At 43.2% G+C, this 19,072-nt stretch overlaps 1 protein-coding gene across 5 annotated transcripts in view; it reads right to left on the reverse strand.

Annotated features, from left to right (window-relative positions):
• The window catches only part of DNAH6 (dynein axonemal heavy chain 6), a 353,767-nt gene that overhangs the window by 11,382 nt on the left and 323,313 nt on the right, over positions 1-19,072 (reverse strand). For 4 of the 5 annotated variants that reach the window (XM_053291993.1, XM_053291992.1, XM_053291996.1 and 1 more), the window contains 3 exons: positions 12,439-12,560; positions 10,594-10,723; positions 7,924-8,051 (listed from right to left, as the gene is read on the reverse strand). In XM_053291993.1, coding sequence (XP_053147968.1) covers positions 7,924-8,051; positions 10,594-10,723; positions 12,439-12,560 — 380 coding nt within the window. Of the gene's footprint in view, positions 1-7,923; positions 8,052-10,593; positions 10,724-11,065; positions 11,189-12,438; positions 12,561-19,072 lie in introns of those variants that run through there. The other variant, XM_053291994.1, reaches the window with a different exon arrangement.

Raw genomic sequence — 19,072 nt, forward strand, 5'->3', positions numbered from 1 at the left:
ATGGGGCCAAGGGGCCCCCTTTGGAAGGGAGATCGATTGACCCTGCTGCATTGGCAGCGAGACCAGGAGCGGCTCTCCCTGCCTTTAAGGGAGGGAGAGTCACTCCTGCCCATGCTGCGTGGCCCCATTTGGGACTGAAATAACACCCCTGCGTCTGATGTTAGACTCGGGGGGCATGTCTGGGGCCGCACTTGTGGCCCCTGATTGGTGGTGGCCTGGGTTCTTTGAACCCATTTGCCCAATGGTGGCTCGGCCCCTGGGCAGAAAGCAAGGAACAAGAGGGCTGGCAAGTGCTCATCTAGGAAGGTGGAGCACATAAGAGGGCTGGAAGAGAGACTGAAGAATGGGTGCTTTAGAGCAGCAAAGAGATATGTTCTGCAACTGAGGAAATGCTTCAGCCAAGAGCAGAGGACTATTACAAGTGCAGAAGTGACAATTACCTTGGCACTATTAAGTTCTCCCCTGCGAGCAGGTTAATACACTTTTATTTGCAAGAACTAAGCTGAAGTCTGGCCCAGTCTTTGAGCAAGAGTGGAAAAAGCTGTATTGGGTAGAAGGGGGCGATTGCTTTGTCCTTGGCAATGCCCTTCTGGTGGTGTTTGTTATTACTATTCTTATGTTATCGTGTTATCACTGTATGCTTTAAAGAGTGATATGCAAAAAGACAGCTCCCTGTTCTGAAGATCAAATCACCAAAGAGTGGGACAGAACAAACAAGTAGAGGAGGAAAGAAAGCGGCGCGGATAACAAGGCCTTTTTTTTTTACAGACATTTGTTTTGGATGCCATACCCACATAACTGCCAGAGATTTTGGAATGCTGCAATAATTATTTATTTAACATATTTTTATACTGCCCAAAACCTATGTATGGGAATACATCAGCCAAGAGCAATGTAAGGCATTCCCTAGTGGAACCCCTAAAGTCATTGATAATTTGTCTTAAATGCTTGTCTCTAATTGACTCATACCAGAGACAGTGTAATACATAGTGAATAATGTCCTCCACCTGTCCAGACTCACAAAGACAGTGTTGTTGCTCCACAGGGATTTTGGAGAATCTTCCATGAAGATAGACGGATGGCATAGTTTGGAAACACAGAACAGTAAAAGTCTTCCTCAGCAATGGAGAATGGCAGTTAATTACTATGAACAAATTTTGTGTTTTTTGTAATGGTGAAACCAGGAAGAGATGTCAGAAAGTTATGTCATGGCAGCATCCCTGTCAGCATCTCATGCCAAAAGCCAATCTCTAATTTTATCTCTACTCCAAAGCTGTAACTCTCCAGATGGAGGCAAGGAATATAACTCTGTCAAGCGAGACAACAATGCAGACCATAGGTTCTTGTCCAACCAGTAATTATGGCCACATTTAACTAGAGGCCGATCCAAAATGTTGTCTAACTTCTTGAAGCTGATCAAGGCAAGGTGTATTCTAACTGATAAAGAGGGGAATCCTACCTCCATTCTTAGGTAGGCAGCGGGGATATCCTGGGGGAGGCACAAGATTTTCCTTTAAAAGGAATTTTGGACTGTTTCCAGCTGGGAGATAACTTGTTCTTCCCACCCCTAAACCTCAACCCCATAAAGCATCTGGGGAACTACCTTTCCCTGAAAAATATTTAGAGCTGGGGCAAAGCTGGCCACCTTTTGAAAAGAAAAATTCCAAAATAGCCCCGAGGGAAGAACATGCTGCTATCAAGGTGGCTTCCAAATGGCTCTTCCAAGTGAGAGTTTTATTAAAATGAATACTCAAATACTTGAAGGAAGAACTTTGCTCAATTTGATGTGAGTTGATTGACCATCTATGCCTGGTTTTTCTGTTACCGAAAGCTACCACCTTAATTTTATCATAATTAATTTTCAATTTTTCGTTCTCATAGTAGGTAGCTAAACTAGAAAGCATCCTACGAAGTCCCACCTGGGCATAGGAAATAAGGGCCATACTGTCCACATACATCAAAATTGAGATTTTATTTCTGCCAAGTGGTGGAGAAAAAACCCTTGAAAATTCCATAGCTGGTACAATGTTGTTAAAATAAAAATTAAATAGAAAAGGAGCTAAAATACAGCCTTATTTGAACTCAAGCTGTAATGTTATCTCTTCAGACAGGGGCCCGATTGCCCACCCAAATCCGTGCTTTAGTTTCTATATGCAGCTCAATCAACAATCTAAGGAGGCGCTTATCAATACCTGACCACTGAAGTTTACCCCACAATCTGAGTCTGTCGATTGAGTCAAAGGCTGAAGAAAGGTCAATAAAAGCAACATACAGTTGTCTATTGTGCCCGGTTGTATATTTATGTATTAATGTTTTTAAAGTGGCACAGTGGTTGATGGTGTTATGATCCTTTCTAAATCCAGCCTGCTCAGGGTGGAGTAATTCAATCAAAGCCACCCTATCCTCCAATTTGTTTAAAAGATGCCTGTGTACAACTTAGAGGAAATATCTAGCAGTCTAATAGGGCGAGTTCTGAGGTTCCTCTCTATTTCCCTTCTTGTAAATTGGAAAGACAATACTTTGTTTCCAATTTTGTGGGATGATACAAGTCCTATCAATTTCTGCGAAAAGGCGAGTCAAAATTGGGGGCCACCAATGGACATTCAGATTAAAAGCGTCGGGAGGTACCATATCCACACCAGGTGATTTCCCAAGAGACAAGTAGCAATAAGCTGATTGTACTCCGTCACTGAAACAGATGACCATACAGGTAAATCATTTACCTCAAAGGCTGAGTCTATGATGTCAATCTGTAAGTCTCTCTGTGGATTACTATATACGGCAGAAAAATGATGAACCCAAGACTCTGGAGGGATGTGAGCATCAGGCAGAGAATAGTAGTCGGAAGAGCCACTTGTCACCAATGCCCAAAATTTTCTTTCATTTTTCTGGATAATGCTAAGGCCAAGCTCTCTCCATAAACCCTTAGCATACTGATGTTTCTTTAACTTTAGTAACTGTTTATATTGTGCGTGAGCTTGTATTAAAGATTCAATTGATAAAACAGACTCCTCAGCCCTGGCTTTAGATTGTAGCTTTCTCAAGGTACATCTCATGGCTCTACATTGGTGATCAAACTAGCCCTTCTTTCTCTTCGTATGTTGGGTGGGGGGGATTTTCAGTGGTGAGTTGAGAATTTAAAACCTGGATAATTTCAGCAAAAATACTAAAAATATCGGTGTGAGGCTGATTGGCTAAGTGCCTTACATTAACAGAGGCAAGGAATTTTAAAAACTGTATGAGTATCACATTAAGATCACAATTTCACCAGAGACAACGTCTAGCCTGAATAAGGTTATGAGAAGTATAATGAGGCATGGAAACAGACCCCTTTTGCATTAGAAGCATCAACACAAAAGGCAGATGATCACTTTCAGGGCGAGCTTGTACATCAAAGGAGTGAATCCTAGATAAAAGCCTAGGTGAGACCAGAAAATGATCAATAACACTGACCCAAAAGTAAAACTAGCTGACCCAGCACAGAGCATCTGTGCCCCTAGTTCTCCCTGTCTCTCTCCCTCCCCTGCCGCAACCAATCCTGCTCCCTGCCCCATCTTAATTTCATCTCTATCCTTTCAGCCGTTCTCCCCTCATCCCTTCAGCCAGTTCATTCTCCACCCACGCACATCCCTTCAGCCAGTTCATTCTCTCTCTCCACTCCCACCCCCAATCCCTTCAGCCATTTCTGCCACCACTTTCTGGCATTGCTCTTCCTCTCCTGGCAGCCGGTTGCGAACTCTCATGAGAACTGCCTGCACGGGATTAGCCATGGGCATGCCTTAGAGAATTATATATATAGATGACCACACAAGTCACACTTGGTACCATATAAGAAGTACAGACTGAACTGAAAAGCCAGCTTCAGAAGAAGCACCCCTTGTTTGTTTAATACACGGTCCATAGAAGACCAGGGTAAATACCACTCAGCCTCAGGACTTAAATGAGACTTCTTAAGATAGTTGCTAATATCTGGACCAATATGTGCATTAAAGTCACCAGCTAACCCTCCCCAGTTCTTAAAGTTACCCCCCACCTTCGAACTGGAGGTCACAGGTTCCATGGACATCCCTAGTAGCCATACATCTAGATTACCTGTTAGAAAATATATACTAATGCATATAACGGGATCACAAGAAGGGTTATCAATCTGTACAACTAGGATATGGTCATCACTGGACCACTCTCTCTGCAAACAAGCCCTCCTAAAACCACTGAAGTCAAAGTTGCCAGGCCATCCTTAGCTCTTCCAAACTGCCCCAACCTAACTGCAGGCTTAACAAAAGAACAAAAAACTGGTAAGAATGGAGGGGAACACAGCAGGCACCACGATTCTTGCAAAAAAGATATCAAAACTTTTCAGGTATTGTTCAAAGTATAATCAACAAACTTGTTCAGCCATCCAGAAGTGTTCCAAGACCCAATCTTAACAAAACCCAAGGACTTGGGTAGTCAATTAGCAGGGATTGCAGATACTAATGTTTCTGGCTCCCTGTCCTCATCCAACTCTTGGGTCAAAGAACTGTTAGATCCCCTCAACTGAGTACTTGCAGCATTAGAAATTGGGATGGCAGGGGTGAAAATGGTTTCAGTTGGTAATGCCTGTATATATTGGGGATGTGAAGAACATTGGGAGGTCTCGCTGACCGGAGAAGAGACATGGGAAATATCCTCCAACACACTTGCCTCACGGATTTCTTGGTCCAGGGACATAGAGTCTTTTATGTCCTGAAAACCAGACTCCAGAAAAGTGTTAAAGATGGCACTGGTATCCACATCATAGTCCCACAAAGAGGCAGATGGCAAATTCTCAGAATCCACAGAAATGGAACAAATTTAGTTGGACACTGGAACTTGCCCTGTTGGGTGGTTTGGGTTAGCAAGGAATATTTTAGATATATCTATTGAGTCAGAAGCCAAGAGTCTTACTATGGATTTCCCATCCTGGATCTCAGGATGCTCTGATTGCAGTGCTGTAAGATTGGGAACTTCTGCATCAAGTCCAGCCACATCTTTTGCCCCCTGGCTCATCTGTCTCACAGGCACCATTTGTAACTCTGTCAAGAACTCTGCTTCATACATAGAGCATCGCTCCAAGAATTCAGCAGGTTTCAAAAAATCCTCCCCCACATTTAACTAACCATTAACAGACACATCCTCTAGGATATCAGAGCATACAGTGAGGATTTGTCTCTATCAGGACATACACAGCCTGACATCTTAAAAATATCAGGATGTAATACCTTGAAATCTTGAAAACAGCAAAACCTTTTATTTGATGACCTGCAATTTCTAAAAACCTGTTTTTTAAAAAATGGATCATGTCTTCAAATATTTAAAGGACAAGTATACAATTGCCCCACTGACACCTCAGACTGTTGATGTTGCAGTGACATCAAACCTGGTACTAGATTAATTTTATGTTGATCTAGCTTTGAACCACAAAGTGCATTTATTCAAGTCCTGAAAGGGAAGATGTTCTTTTAAAATCCAAGTCAGACTTTGATGACATCACAGAATTGGGGGAAGCTCATATGTTTTGGAAGTAGAAGGTCTTGGGTTTAATTCCCGGCAAATCCAGTTAAAAGGACTGCAGATAGCAGGATTAAGAAACACCTCTGCTTGAGGTGCTAATCAGAGTAAACAGATAAATTCAATTTAAAGGCAAGAAGTATGAAGGTCCTGTAGTTCACACACCAGGTCAGGTTCGATAACCCAAGATCCCAAAGATGGGTAGTGAACATCATTTGCAGCCACACATGGACTGAATATGTTTCAGCTATGTATCAGTAGGGATGTGCAGAACCAGTCCGGCGGTCCGGTCCGGGGGTTCGTGGTCGAACCGAACCACCCCCCGGTTCTGTCGGACCAAAACCGGACCGCCAGGTCTGGTCCGGCAGGTCCCCTCACAGAGGGCATTTGCGCATGCACGGCAGTCACCAAAATGGCAGCCGCTTGGTCTTACCCGAAAAGGCCCGAAAGGGCCAAAAAGGCTTCACTTACCCAGCTGCGGTGGTGATGAGGAAGGCCAGTGGGGGGAGAGGGAGCCCGCGCGGACCCCACCCCCCGCGATTACAGCAAGCCCCCCCGAAGAGGCTACAGGTACTTGCTTAATGGTTAAATTTTTTTTAAAAAATTGCAGATCGGTCCGGGACTGGACCGGGGGCGGGGCGGTTTGATGGGGGCTGGACCGAACTGGCCCAACCGAACCGGGCCAGATGGTTCCATGCACACCCCTATGTATCAGCTATGCACTAATCCACAGCATCCGCATAAATTACAAATGTCGGGTCATCCCATACCATCTTCTCCTGTTTCCTCTTGTGGCAATAATAGAGAAGCAGAGACAGGCTAGTTGATCCACATATAACGTATTGGGGTAGTTTAGATTTTCATTAGAAGTCGTGAATAAGACATCCAGGGCTGGCCTATGGATCAGAGGCACCTCAGGTGAAGCCTGGATTTGGTGCTCCCCCATCCCTCTCACCTGCATGGATGGGCACCTCCTGTCAGGAAGGTGGGCAATCCCCATTGTCCACCCTGGCTGGCTGTGATGGATGGTGCATGAACCTGCCTGCTGTGACCTGGCTGGTTGGCTGTGAATGAATGGCTGTGTTGACAGGAGTGATCCCCATCACCTGGATGGCTGACTGGCTCCAACCTGGCTAGGCTCTGACGTATGGAGTGTCACAATCTCCTTAGGGTCCATGTAAGGCATCCCATGGGAGGATGGAGTTGCAGTGCAAATGTTCTATCTTTAACCAGAGAGGGGGGCCCGGTACAAGCGGGGGCCCCTTTGTTGGGCTTGCTCAACTCATGAGCATGCAGTTGGATGGAAGACCTAGTTGGACGAAAGACCAAACCAATGGTCCTCCCCAGTGGACTGGCCCTCTCGTGAGAGGAGTAGTCCATCGGCAGCAAGCTGCCAAGGGAGCAGGAGTATGATTTGGTCTAGATAGACTGCTTTGCCAGGGTGAGCCCTCATAAGAGCATCCTGGGTCATGGTGAGACAGACCCCCTGGGATCCTTTGCCCTCCCTCATATACATATCCCCTACTAGGAAGTCATCATGTTCCCTTCCCTTTCCCAAGTAACAGGGAAATAATGCCCCCTAATATCCCCCCGCCAACTGCCCCCAGAATCATGCGTGTGCGGGACAGTTTTTTTGTGGAGCTCTTAGGAGGCAGGCGGTACAATAATAACAATATAAGAACAGCCCTGCTGGATCAGGCCCAAGGCCCATCTAGTCCAGCATCCTGTTTCACACAGTGGCCCACCAGATGCCTCTGGGGAGCCCACAGGCAAGAGGTATGTGCATGCCCTCTCTCCTGCTATTGCTCCCCTGTAACTGGTAGTGAGAGGCATCGTGCCTCTGAGGCTGGAGGTGGCCCACAGCCACCAGTCTAGCAACCACTGCGAGCCCTGTCCACCATGAATTTGTCAAAGCCCCTTTTAAAGCCATCCAAGCTGGTGGCTACCACCACATCCCATGGCAAAGAATTCCATAGATTAATTATGCTCTGTCAATTATCGCTCTCAGAAGAAATGCTGGCATGACATTTAAAGGGATTTAAATGCCCTTTCCATGCCAAGGGTGGGTGGACTGTTCCAAAAAGGCATGATCGCACTCGGCATGCCCCCTTCAAGATCGTGGCAAATAGCAGCTGCTCCGGTGACGTGCAGCCACTTTGCCCACAGTTTGGCTATGGAGCTACCTGGGATATGACCTCGGCTGCTGAGAGCGGGGAGGGGCCACCCTGCCCTGAAATCAGAGGCTGCTGAACTGTGGTTGGGCAAATGTCTATGATGTGATTTACAGTTTCAAATTGAAACAGTGAGTTCGTCAATCTCTGGTGCGTGTGAATGCGGCCCATGACACCAATATTTATGCCTGCCAAGAAGAAGAAAGCTGAATTATTGCTATACCTTTAACAGTTTGAGAAGGCTGTTAAAACGATCCACTTCTTGCCCAAGGACTGTAGTCAGAGAGTCCACACGCCCTTTGTCATCCTTGACAAAAAGTGTTTCTGCAGCAGTGTCCATGTCAAGCTTCTCTGAAACACAAATATTAGTTAGAAAGGACTGTTTGTATCTTTACCACACATTTAGGAAAGAAAAGCTTCAGTCAGCAAGTAATTTTCAACAGGGGTTCTACTTTCGACTGAGTAAGGGCTGAAGGGAGAGCAACATAGGCTATGCACGCAAACTCACTCCCATCGAGCACAGGCAAAAGTCTCCATAATTAGGGATGTGCCCGAACTGCGGTTCAAGCACTTTAAGGGAACTCTAAGAAAACAGAGAGCAGGTGCTTATCCGCCATCCCTTCCAGCTTCTTGTCGGGGTGTCGTGGGATCTTAAAAGCTCCGTGCGCCATTAGCATGCAAAGGGTCAGATTAGGCAATAGAAGCCGCATGTGTCCTCTGTCTTCCTCACGCAACTCCCCGAGTCTTCCTGCACTTGCATGGTTGTGCAAGAGGGCTAATATACTACCGAGTACTGCTCATGCTTCAGAAGCTCTTTGTAAGAGTGGATAAACATCGCTGACCCTTCCAGCGAGTCCCCACAGATCCTCCTAATGCACACACTACATTCATCAGGATGTCAACCACCATCCACTTCTTATTTCTCCCAAATGAATTGATTATTGATTCCCAGATACACACATTTAAATTAAGGCAATCTAACTTCATCCAAATGGAAGACATTTGACATCTCAGAATGTATTAACAAAAGAATTCTTCAAACATTAAAAACAATAAACAGAAACAAATTAAAACTCCTTCAACGTGATGAAGTGTGGCAAAGACTTTTCGTTTCAATGTGGCCCACAGGGGTTAGAGTTCAGTAAAAAGGGACTAGATGCAATTAATTCATCCTGACTTGTTTGTGCTTTAGTCGCATAATGATGTGTGCTGGAGAATACTTACATTTTAAATGGATTTTTGCTGTCATAATTGTTTCTAAGGTTGTTGTGTTCTGCCCAGACCAATTTACATGAGGGGATATCAAAGAAAGAAAAAGGCATCCTTTGTTCTACTAAAGGAATCTTTATTTTTTTTCTGGTGAACAGTTTTAATAGAACATTCTCTATAACCTTACTTTGAGTTTGTTTTGCAAAAGGCTGTCTTAAAACTTGATTTATATACAACACCTTAAGCATAAGGAATATTTTATGCCAGAACAATGTGACCAAAAGGATGTGAATCTATTCAGATACTCTTCTGGATGCTCACCAAACAACCCCTAAACTTCTCTGACTTCATTTGAAAGCTATGCAAATATAATTCCATGGGTCTATGAACAATGGGATTCAGTCCCTTTGCTACATATGCTACTCCTTCTGATGTTCCAGTTTTAAAGGAAATTTAATGTATTCCAGTAAAATTACCACAGTCCAGCAACAGCGATCTGCATAAGAGTGCAGTGGTGGACACAAATTGCTGTTATGTGTCAGAGGGGAAACCGCATATTCAGCAACCTGCCTGGCCTTCCATCACAATTGTCCAAGATGCATTCTATTGACCAAACTGCACCTCACCTAGAATGTGTTGATAAGAAGTGAGGAATGGAGCAGCAAAGTGATTCAAAGACATTTCCTACTCCTTCACACCACCCTCTGTCTTTTGAAAAGGCAGGGTGGGCTGAGCAGGAGAAAGGAGGAGGGCAGCTAGTGGAGGGGGCCAGTGGGCAACCTGCTACCTCTATCAATCTGCCATCTGAGAAGGCTGCCTCAGCTGGCCTCCTTAGAGGGCCAGTCATGAACACCGCTGATTTTTTTTATTTATTGAGGAAGCAATTTTGCTACTCTTAAGCATGTTTCTTTACAACACATTCTATGTAAAATGTAGTTTGGCCATAATAGTCCTCCAGCCAACAGGAGAGATCAGTGCTCTAAAGTGGTTTTTAAACAAAAGCAACACAGCCCAGAACAGTCATTAAGTATCAAGTGTTGTCATTGGGAAGGATTCTTTTTGTTTTCAACGTGAAGAGGTCTGCCATTCAATGCATTTTGGAAAAGCAGAGGAAGATTGAGGATGTCCAGACTGAGGTTTCAATCAGAATCTGTTCCTCACACTGTTGATCTTCTAGTGTGTGAATGGGGTGAGGATTCAACTCGCTTTTAATTATTTGCCGCATGTATTTAGTGGAGATGGTTGACAGCACACTTGCTGCTCTTCAGACCCCTGAAGCATTTTTGCAGTGGTGTGTGTGTGTTTGTGTGTGTGTGTGTGAATTTTATATTTTGGCAAGGTGGAAGTTGAGTGTGTGTATTGAGTGTGCAGTATGCATATGTTTATTTTTCCTTCCCTATTTCTCTTTCTCCCTCAGCTTTCTTCTATTGCTTTTTCCCCTTTACCAAAGGTCTTTCTTAAAACAATCCTCAGCAACAAAATAGTGTTGCTCCCACTGGTATAACCAACTTTGGGTTAGGGTATGACTTCACTTGTAGGTCGTGAGCTATCAGCTGAGGACCAATTGTTTACATAAAGCTGCATGTATAGAGGATTTGAATATTTTAAAGTAAGGGAGTCAAGGAAAATGATCTATTTATCAGCAGTGAGGTTATGAAAAGTATATTAGCAGTGCACTGTATACCAGGAATTTTTGCCAGGATTGTGCTGGCAAGCTCTTGAACAATCTCATCATTGCTTTTCCCCGATCCTTGGGCAGATGATCGTGGCTGTACTTCAAGTATTGTAGTGATCAAGGTATGGGTTTCTTTACGCTGTGATAAAGTGGTGAGAAAAGAACAGAAAGTTGATGCTTTCAACTTATTATGGAACTTATACATTTTTGAGGTGTACATGTTCAACATCAATTATTTACATTTCAATCATAAACATTTCAGTCTGTGACTGTCTGAAATGTTAATTCCTCTGTTACCATGATGTGCTCATTTTATGTTAGGCAAGACTAGACAGTCAGTGAGAGTTTAGTAAACTGATGTTAAAAATGGGATCATTTCCTCCATTGTTTGCTCCCTGTAAAAGTGTACGTATTGAATCTTGGTTCCTGTTCCCAATTCAATATAAAAATTTAAAACAGAATAAAAAAGCTGTTAACTTGCCTGTCAAACCTCATAAAGTTAAGAATCAGTTTTAGTGCTTCCTTTGGGAGGAACAGGCAATTGCTCTTCTGTATACTTTTTATGCAGTCCACTAAACTTTCTAGAATGTATTATCAAATGCAGCTATAATGTTGAGGGAACAAAGTTAAAATTTAATTATTTTAGGTAGTTATCTAAGTAATAGAAGATATGAAATTCTCTCTCTAGTTCTCAAGAGCCACAGTCTATTAAATTTTTTGTATTTTATGGGGCAGGAGTTGGTTGGTTGCCAGCCTTCCACTTGTTATGGTGCTAAACATTAAGTTTACAGCTTAGGAACATAGGAAGCTGCCATATACTGAGTCAGACCATAGTTCTATCTAGCTCAGTATTGTCTTCACAGACTGGCAGCGACTTCTCCATGGTTGCAGGCATGAATCTCTCTCAGCCCTCTCTTGGAGAAGCCAGAGAGGGAATTGACAGCTTCTGCTCTTCCCAGAGCGGCTCCATCCCCCTGAGGGGAATATCTTTCAGTGTTCACACTTCTAGTCTCCATTTCATATGCAACCAGGGTGGACCTTGCTTAGCTTAAGGGGACAAGTCATGCTTGCTACCACAAGACCAGCTCTCCTCTCCTCAATGCTAGAACCAGGGGTCATCCCATGAAATTGATTGCCTAGGACCAACAAACGGAAGTACTTTTAAACATAACACATAATCAACTTGTGGAATTCTGTGCCACGAGATGTGGTGACAGCCAACAACCTTGATGGCTTTAAGAGGGGTTTGGTTAAGTTCATGGAGGAGAGGTCTATCATTGGCTACTAATTGGAGGGCTATAGGCTACCTCCAGCCTCAAAGGCAGGATGCCTCTGAGTTCCAGTTACAGAGGAGTGAAAGTGGGAGGGATGTTAGTGTTGCCCTAATGCAACAGGGACCCGCTCATGCAACACATTGTGCCAACAAAATCCAGATCTCTGGATCTGTTTGTTAATTTACATGAGCTCTGGGTCAAAACCGTGGTGCATGTCCAATAACATAACAGGCAGAAATGTCAGTGTAGCTTTAAAGCTGTTCTCCCCCTGACCAGAATGAGCTTACAAACAGCCAGTATACTATTGATGTTAATCAGCAGCAGCCTTAGCATAAATCATAGGGCAATTTCTTAAAATAAAATTGGACAGAAAATGGATTAACATGACTGAAAATTTCCCTAGTACTACTTGCAGGGATGAATATATCCTCTACAGCCATGGGTAGATTAATTAGCAATCATTGCTTGTTAATTCTGTTTAACAAACAACCATTATATCAAGCTACTCCTTTAAACACAAAGTATACCTCATTTATCTTAATTAGCTGGCAACGTATATTTAAAATATAAGTTCACAAACCTGGAAAGCTAAATTGGCGTTTTCATGCATTCCAAATATTTCTGGGTCATCAATCAAAGGAAGGTTTTCAATATACTCTTTAAAATCTTGCAAACTGTCAGCCACTGGTGCAAAATATATACCTATCATATCAAAAGTATAAACATAGCAGAAACATTTAACTCAAATTAAAAAAGAATGACTGTATCATAGTACACACATTGTAAGAATTAATCATTTTATATAGATCCAATGTTTGGGGTACCCATCAAAAAGAAACCAGGATCTACCCTGCTTAGCATTCAAGGTACCCATCCAAAAATAAACCAGGATGTAAGCCTCATGTGGGGACATTCTATTATATGTGGTGGACTTGACGTAAAGCACGACAATTCTGGAAGAAAATCCACTCTAAGATGCAAGAAATTTTAAAGATAAACTTTCCTTACTTACCTGAACTCTTTCTGTTAAATATGACTAAACCTTATATACCTACTACAAATAGTTTTCTTTATTTATTATGATTACTGCAGCCATGATTACTGGAGCCATGATTCTTTATGCACCTAATTGGGGATTACAAGTACTCTTGACCTGTGATGAATGGCTAAATTATGGGAATATGCCTCTATGGCTAAGATTACATCTTATCTAAGGAACAATTGAGATGAATTATTTGTTCTAACTTGGGAACCTTCTATAAATTTTAATTCAGCATCTAGTCAACATCCACACCCAAGATTCGATATTTCTTGAGTACAAGATGGATTAATTCATTGTTCTTCGATCTCTGCAATATCTGATGTGAGGGGGAGAGTTGGCAAAGGAGGAAGTTGAATCTTGGATTGTTATAATTTTTGGATTGTTACTTATAATTTCTGGAAGTTCAAGAAATGTATACATATTATTTTTATTTTTCAATAAACAAAAATGATTTGAGAATTTAAAAAGAAAAAAAAACCCTGGGACCCACCCTGCTTAGCATCTGGGGTGCCCATCCAAAAATAAACCAAGACACACCCTGCTTAGCATCAAGGCACCCATCCAAAAGTAAACCAGAACCCACCCTGCTTAGCACTGAGGTGCTCATCCAAAAATAAATTGGGACCCACCCTGCTTAGCACTACCACAAAGTTGCTTTTCAAGCACATGTTGAAAGTAAGCTCTTTTTTTCCAAAGGGCTTTCAAAGTATGTATATGTCAGATGATTACTTGAAGTGATAGTAACTCAGATTTTGAAAAATGTCATACAAAATGTCTACATTAACATTTGCATGTCTTCACATTTCATAGGAAGAGAAAGTTTTGACACAAATGGAATTTTCCCTTGTTTTCTGCAGAAAACAAATCCTAACAAGTATTTTTTGCCTCAGGAAACAGAGCAGATGATAGGCTTGCATGGAACACTGCTTAAATAGAGCAAATCTCATCGGAAATAAAAGGAGTCAAAATGCTTTCACAGACTGTCTGAAAACTTGGTGACTTTCAATATATATATATATATATATATATATATATATATATATATATATATATATATACACACACAATAATATATACACTGTATTATTATTGAATTAGTTTATCAATTATTATTATTACTAATCTAATTATTGAATTATTGAATTAGTTTATCAATCCTGCAGTTGCATATATGATTGCAATCCTCAATCCCCATTTCTTCCAGGTCTGTCCCCAGTGAAATCAAACTAAAGATAATGGCTTTAACTTTAAAGGAGCCAGTGTGGTGTAGTGGCTAGAGTGCTGGACTAGGACCGGGAAGACCCGAGTTCAAATCCCCATTCAGCTATGATACTTGCTGGGTGACTCTGGGCCAGTCACTTCTCTCTCAGCCTCACCTACTTCACAGGGTTGTTGTGCGGAGAAACTGAAGTATGTAGTACACCACTCTGGACTCCTTGGAGGAAAAGCGGGATATAAAATGTATAAATAAATAAATAATTAAAATGGCTTTAGTTCAAAAACAATTTCTGAGTAAGCAGTTTCATGACAGACCCTTTATAGCTTCCCCCTCCCCCTTGCGGGGGAGTTTTTAGCTGTTCGGCACCAAACAGAACTGGGACAAAACTGACTCTTAAACATTGGTGCTGGAGAAGACTTTTGAGGATACTATGGACAGCCAGGAAAATAAACAAATAGATCATAGAACAGATCAATCCAGAATTTATACTCGAGGCACAAACAACCAGGCACAAATGACCAGGCTCAAATTATCATACTTCGGACACATTATGCGAAGATGCAGCTCCCTTGAGAAGTCCATAATGCTGGGGAAAGTTGAAGGAAAGAGAAAAAGAGGACAACCAGCAGCAAGGTGGATGGACTTGATTATGACAGCAATGAATGCCCCACTGAGAGACCTTAGAGGCCAAGTTGAAGACAGATAATCCTAGAGAGAATCTATCTATGTGGTCGCTAAGAGTCGACACCAACTTGATGGCACTTAATCAATCAATAGAAATACCAGGTTGGCAAGGAGAAGGAAACATCTGTGTAACTGACATTGCAAGAGCTGGTCAGAAATAACTTCTGCCTGACAGTATTAGTTATGGCTGTTCTAGAAAATAACATTACATTTCTTTGCTAGCTCTCATTTTTCAACAGATAAACATAATGAAATTTGTGATTTGTGTAAAGGGCATGCAAGGGCCCTGACCGTAAAGGAACTTGTACCTAACAATTCTGTGATATGTGTCAACACCTTTAATAGAGATTGCAAAGTCTGCTATCTGTTCCCGCGCTCTCTGCCTTTCACTGCTTCCCTCCACACCCAGCCATATTGACACTAGTTCGTTTGGGTACTATATAAAAGTTGTCGTGTGTGTGTGTGTGATCTAAAAGTTCAAACTCCTCTGTGATGTGTGTTAATACTTTTTAACAGAGATTACAAGGTCCGCTTTCTGTCCCCAGCTGAGCTTTCTCTATGCTTTCCACAGCCTCCCTACCCACTCAGTCATATTTGTAGACAGTATGGGTACAATTTAAAAAGTTGCCTTTTATGTGTATACCTGTCCAGTTCCTTGCAGTGAGGACACTCACTGTGGAAGCTAGGTCATGAGTATGAATATCTCCTGAATCAACAAGTAGACAAGAACACTCTGCACTTAGCAAAAAATTGCTTTTCCATGAGGGAACATGAAAAGACACTTACATGTCTTTGCAGAAAGAGTGTACCAGGCAGTGTTGCTAGCAATGCTTTTCTGCCGTGATAAGGGAAGAGCCAAATGTTAGGAAACATAAGGAAAGCCTGAGCACATACTGTGATGAGTTTTTATTTCCCAGGCAGGAAGGAGGGTATTATAAACTGCTAGGGGCAGTTTCTGCTTTCCAAGCAGAAAGGGTGAGGGTTGGTGCTGATTCACCTTAGCAAGGGGCTGGCAGGACTCCTACACCTATCACTCAGATCATGAAGAAGGGAAGGATATGCAAAAGGTTAACTAAGAGCCAAAATGCACATGAGAATAATTGTGTGGTGTCGCTTTTATTGGACTGTATATTTTCAGACTGTAGGTGGTGGTGGTGGTGGTGTTTCTTGAATTCCAGCTATAGACATACACACAGAAAGATGACTTCCCCTTCTATAAACTGAAATGGTATAGGCCAGGAAAACCTGGCCTCTTGACTGTTAGAACATAAGAACAGCCCTGCTGGATCAGGTGCAAGGTCCATTTAGTCCAGTATCTTGTTTCCCACAGTTCTAATGATATATTTTGATTCTAATCTATATACAATAAAGTTGAGGAAACATAAAAACAACCAAGTCTGAGAAGGTAAAACAGTTGAGTAGAGTTTGGGAAATCTGGCAGCCACGTGAGCAAATACAAACGGGTGCAAACTGCTATCAAGTCAATAAGAAGCATCGTTTCCCATTTAGTCAATAATTCAGCATGATTTTAACATGGTGACCTAGATATAGCTAAATAGTATAGTGGATATGCATATGCAAGTGGCCACTGTATAAACATATAGAATTGGATGTGAAAATTCTTAGATTTCCTTCAACTCTATTTATGTACCAAGGAAACAGATGGTACTACTACAGGGAAGAGCAAAGAATTCCTTCCAGTTACTCCAACATCCTCATTCCAACAATGCAGGGTTTCTCAACCTTTTCCAATTGGGAACTCCTTCTGGCATTAGAAAGAGATTTTAAACCTCTCTCCCCTATGCTACAACTTGAAAATATATGTTTAAACCCAACTTTAAAAATACTTTATTTACCATACAAACAAATCATTTTTAATAAACGAATGCCACAATGTACTGGCCAATTTTCCTGACCTACGAGTTATGCTAGCAGAGCAATCCTGTACCCCAAATGTGCTGTGTCAGTAATTGTTTTGCTTCTTCTTAATTAAATTGTTGCAACAAGGAAAACACTAAAGATTCCCAAAGAGAGAAGTCCCTCAACCCAACTTTGTTTCACTTGCACTTTTCCAACTCACCCCCCCACCGCCCCGTCCCATGGCAGGACCAAAATATATGCAAAAATTAACTGTTAATGGAGCATTTATTCAAAGGAATGCTTACATTGCAAATATGATAACATTAAAACATCCCCCCCCAATTATCTATAAACCATCAACAATTAATACATATCCAAACACTGCATTAATAACAAGTAATTAAACCACAAATGGGAAACCTGAAATTAATACTCTACAATAATACATTCTTTGCCAAACAAGTTTTGATGTTAGTTCTGTTTGGGCCATGATCATATTTTGTGGCTCTATTTGCTATCCCTGCATTTCCCCATCCTTAGGAAGTTTGAAAAGTAGGAATTCCTCTGATGCAATCAATACCAGTATCTTTTCTAGCTGCTATTGCAACTTGCAGAACAAAACCAAACTGCCTTCCAGTCACCAGCAGTAGTAGCAACAGCAGCAGCAGCAGCATGCCCGCAGCTGCAGAGTACATCCTCCTCTCTCAGGGCCAAAGCAAATATGCTATCATGAGATCGGAGATCAGGTCTCCCAGGGTCTTTTCAAACCTACAAGCAGTCATGCAGAAGGTTGGAAGAATGGGATCAGGACGGTGAAGCTGAGGAGGTGTTTTGTTGTTGTTTTTAAGCCCTTGCCCTACATCATTTTCCTGATCTGAACTGCCCCCCACTCTCCATAAGTTGCTATTTGCCAAGTAGAAGAATACATATTATTCAGGGTACCAGGCTGATCAAGTGACTTCTTAATAGGCTCTGTAAAAAGCAGAATCTGTGATACCATTAAAATTTACTTACAGGGTTTTTGTTTAAAAATAAACTTTGGTGTGGAACACAAATGTTTTTTTTCTTGTAATCCCTTTAAATCCAACCTACAACCCGCTTCTGAGGTTAGGTCATGACCCTCTGTTGTGAAGCACTGCCCTATCAGTTCCTATTTCTGATGGGAAGCGCACTTCCTCTTCCCTTAGCACCCTTCCCACCTCCAATTGCAAGATCAGGTCACCTGGCAGCAGGAGTCGAGAGATCAGACGAAATATGGATCCTGGAACAGCAGGGCCCCCTTGCTTTAACTATCCCAAGTAGAAGAATTATGGGCAGAAGGGAAAGCAACATCTTTTTTTTCAAGGGTCCCTGCTTCTACCTGTAAAAGCTGTAGCACCTCTAATGACTACAACTGAGCATTATTTTTTCAAAGAGTTTAAGGTAGGCCTGCACAACATAAGGCCCGGGGGCCGGATCTGGCCTGCAGTGACTTTTTTTCTGGCCCCAGGAGTGGCTCAAAGTACTGCGGTGCCTGAGGTGAGGTGCAAAATGCCACCTTGCCCCATGGACTTGCTGGAGGTCATATCCCCCTTTCAAAACTGATCTTAGCAATCATTGAAAATGCATGGAGGCAGGGCCGGTGCTAGGGTTTTTTGCGCCCTAGGCGAGATCACCTTCTGGCGCCCACCCCCACCCCCGGCCAATCATATTTCAAACACAGATGTATTATAGGAAGAATGAAAAGCACAGAATTTGAAATCCCCCCCCCCCGCCAGCGCTCATCGGGGCAGCAGCGTTGCCCCCTTTACCGGATGTAACTGGAAGTACTCGACACGCCTGTGTGCGTTGCACACGCACCCAACGCGCACAGATATGTTGAGTATCTCCAGTTCCATCTGGTAAAGGGGGCAACAGGGCGGCACGATGCCACGGACTTTTAGGAAATCGAGCGCGGGGAGGGGAGAGAAGTGCACCCTCCCCTGCCCTTAAAGTTACCCCAGGCCAGTTCCATGCACCTCCCTAATGTGGGCCCATGGAGCAGACTTGCAGGAGCTAGGCAGCCAGGGGAGCCAATGGGATGAGAGGCAGTAGGGATGGGGGGGGACCCTTCTGGGCAGTCTCTCCCCGCAGTGAGCCAGCTGGCTGGGTCCAGGGGGGCTGGGGGGGAGGTGGTGGTGTCTTGCCATGGAGCTGGTGGCCCTTTGGCTACTGCCGGTCACCAGGCACTGCCAGGCTCTCCCGGGGCTGTGGCTGCTGGTTTCTGCAGCCCTCTTGCCTGATGTCTCTGTACCACCCACAACCCTAACCCTACCCCGCCCCCACCAGAGAGGGAGCAGCGGCAGCCCGCTGAGTGTGCGGGGCGGGGGGGCAGCCTTCTTGCAGGCGGCGGCAGCAGCGGCCTCAGCCTCCTCCTTGCAGACCTCTCCT

This window comes from Hemicordylus capensis, chromosome 2 (genome assembly GCF_027244095.1).
Source record: "Hemicordylus capensis ecotype Gifberg chromosome 2, rHemCap1.1.pri, whole genome shotgun sequence".
NCBI lineage: Eukaryota > Metazoa > Chordata > Lepidosauria > Squamata > Cordylidae > Hemicordylus > Hemicordylus capensis.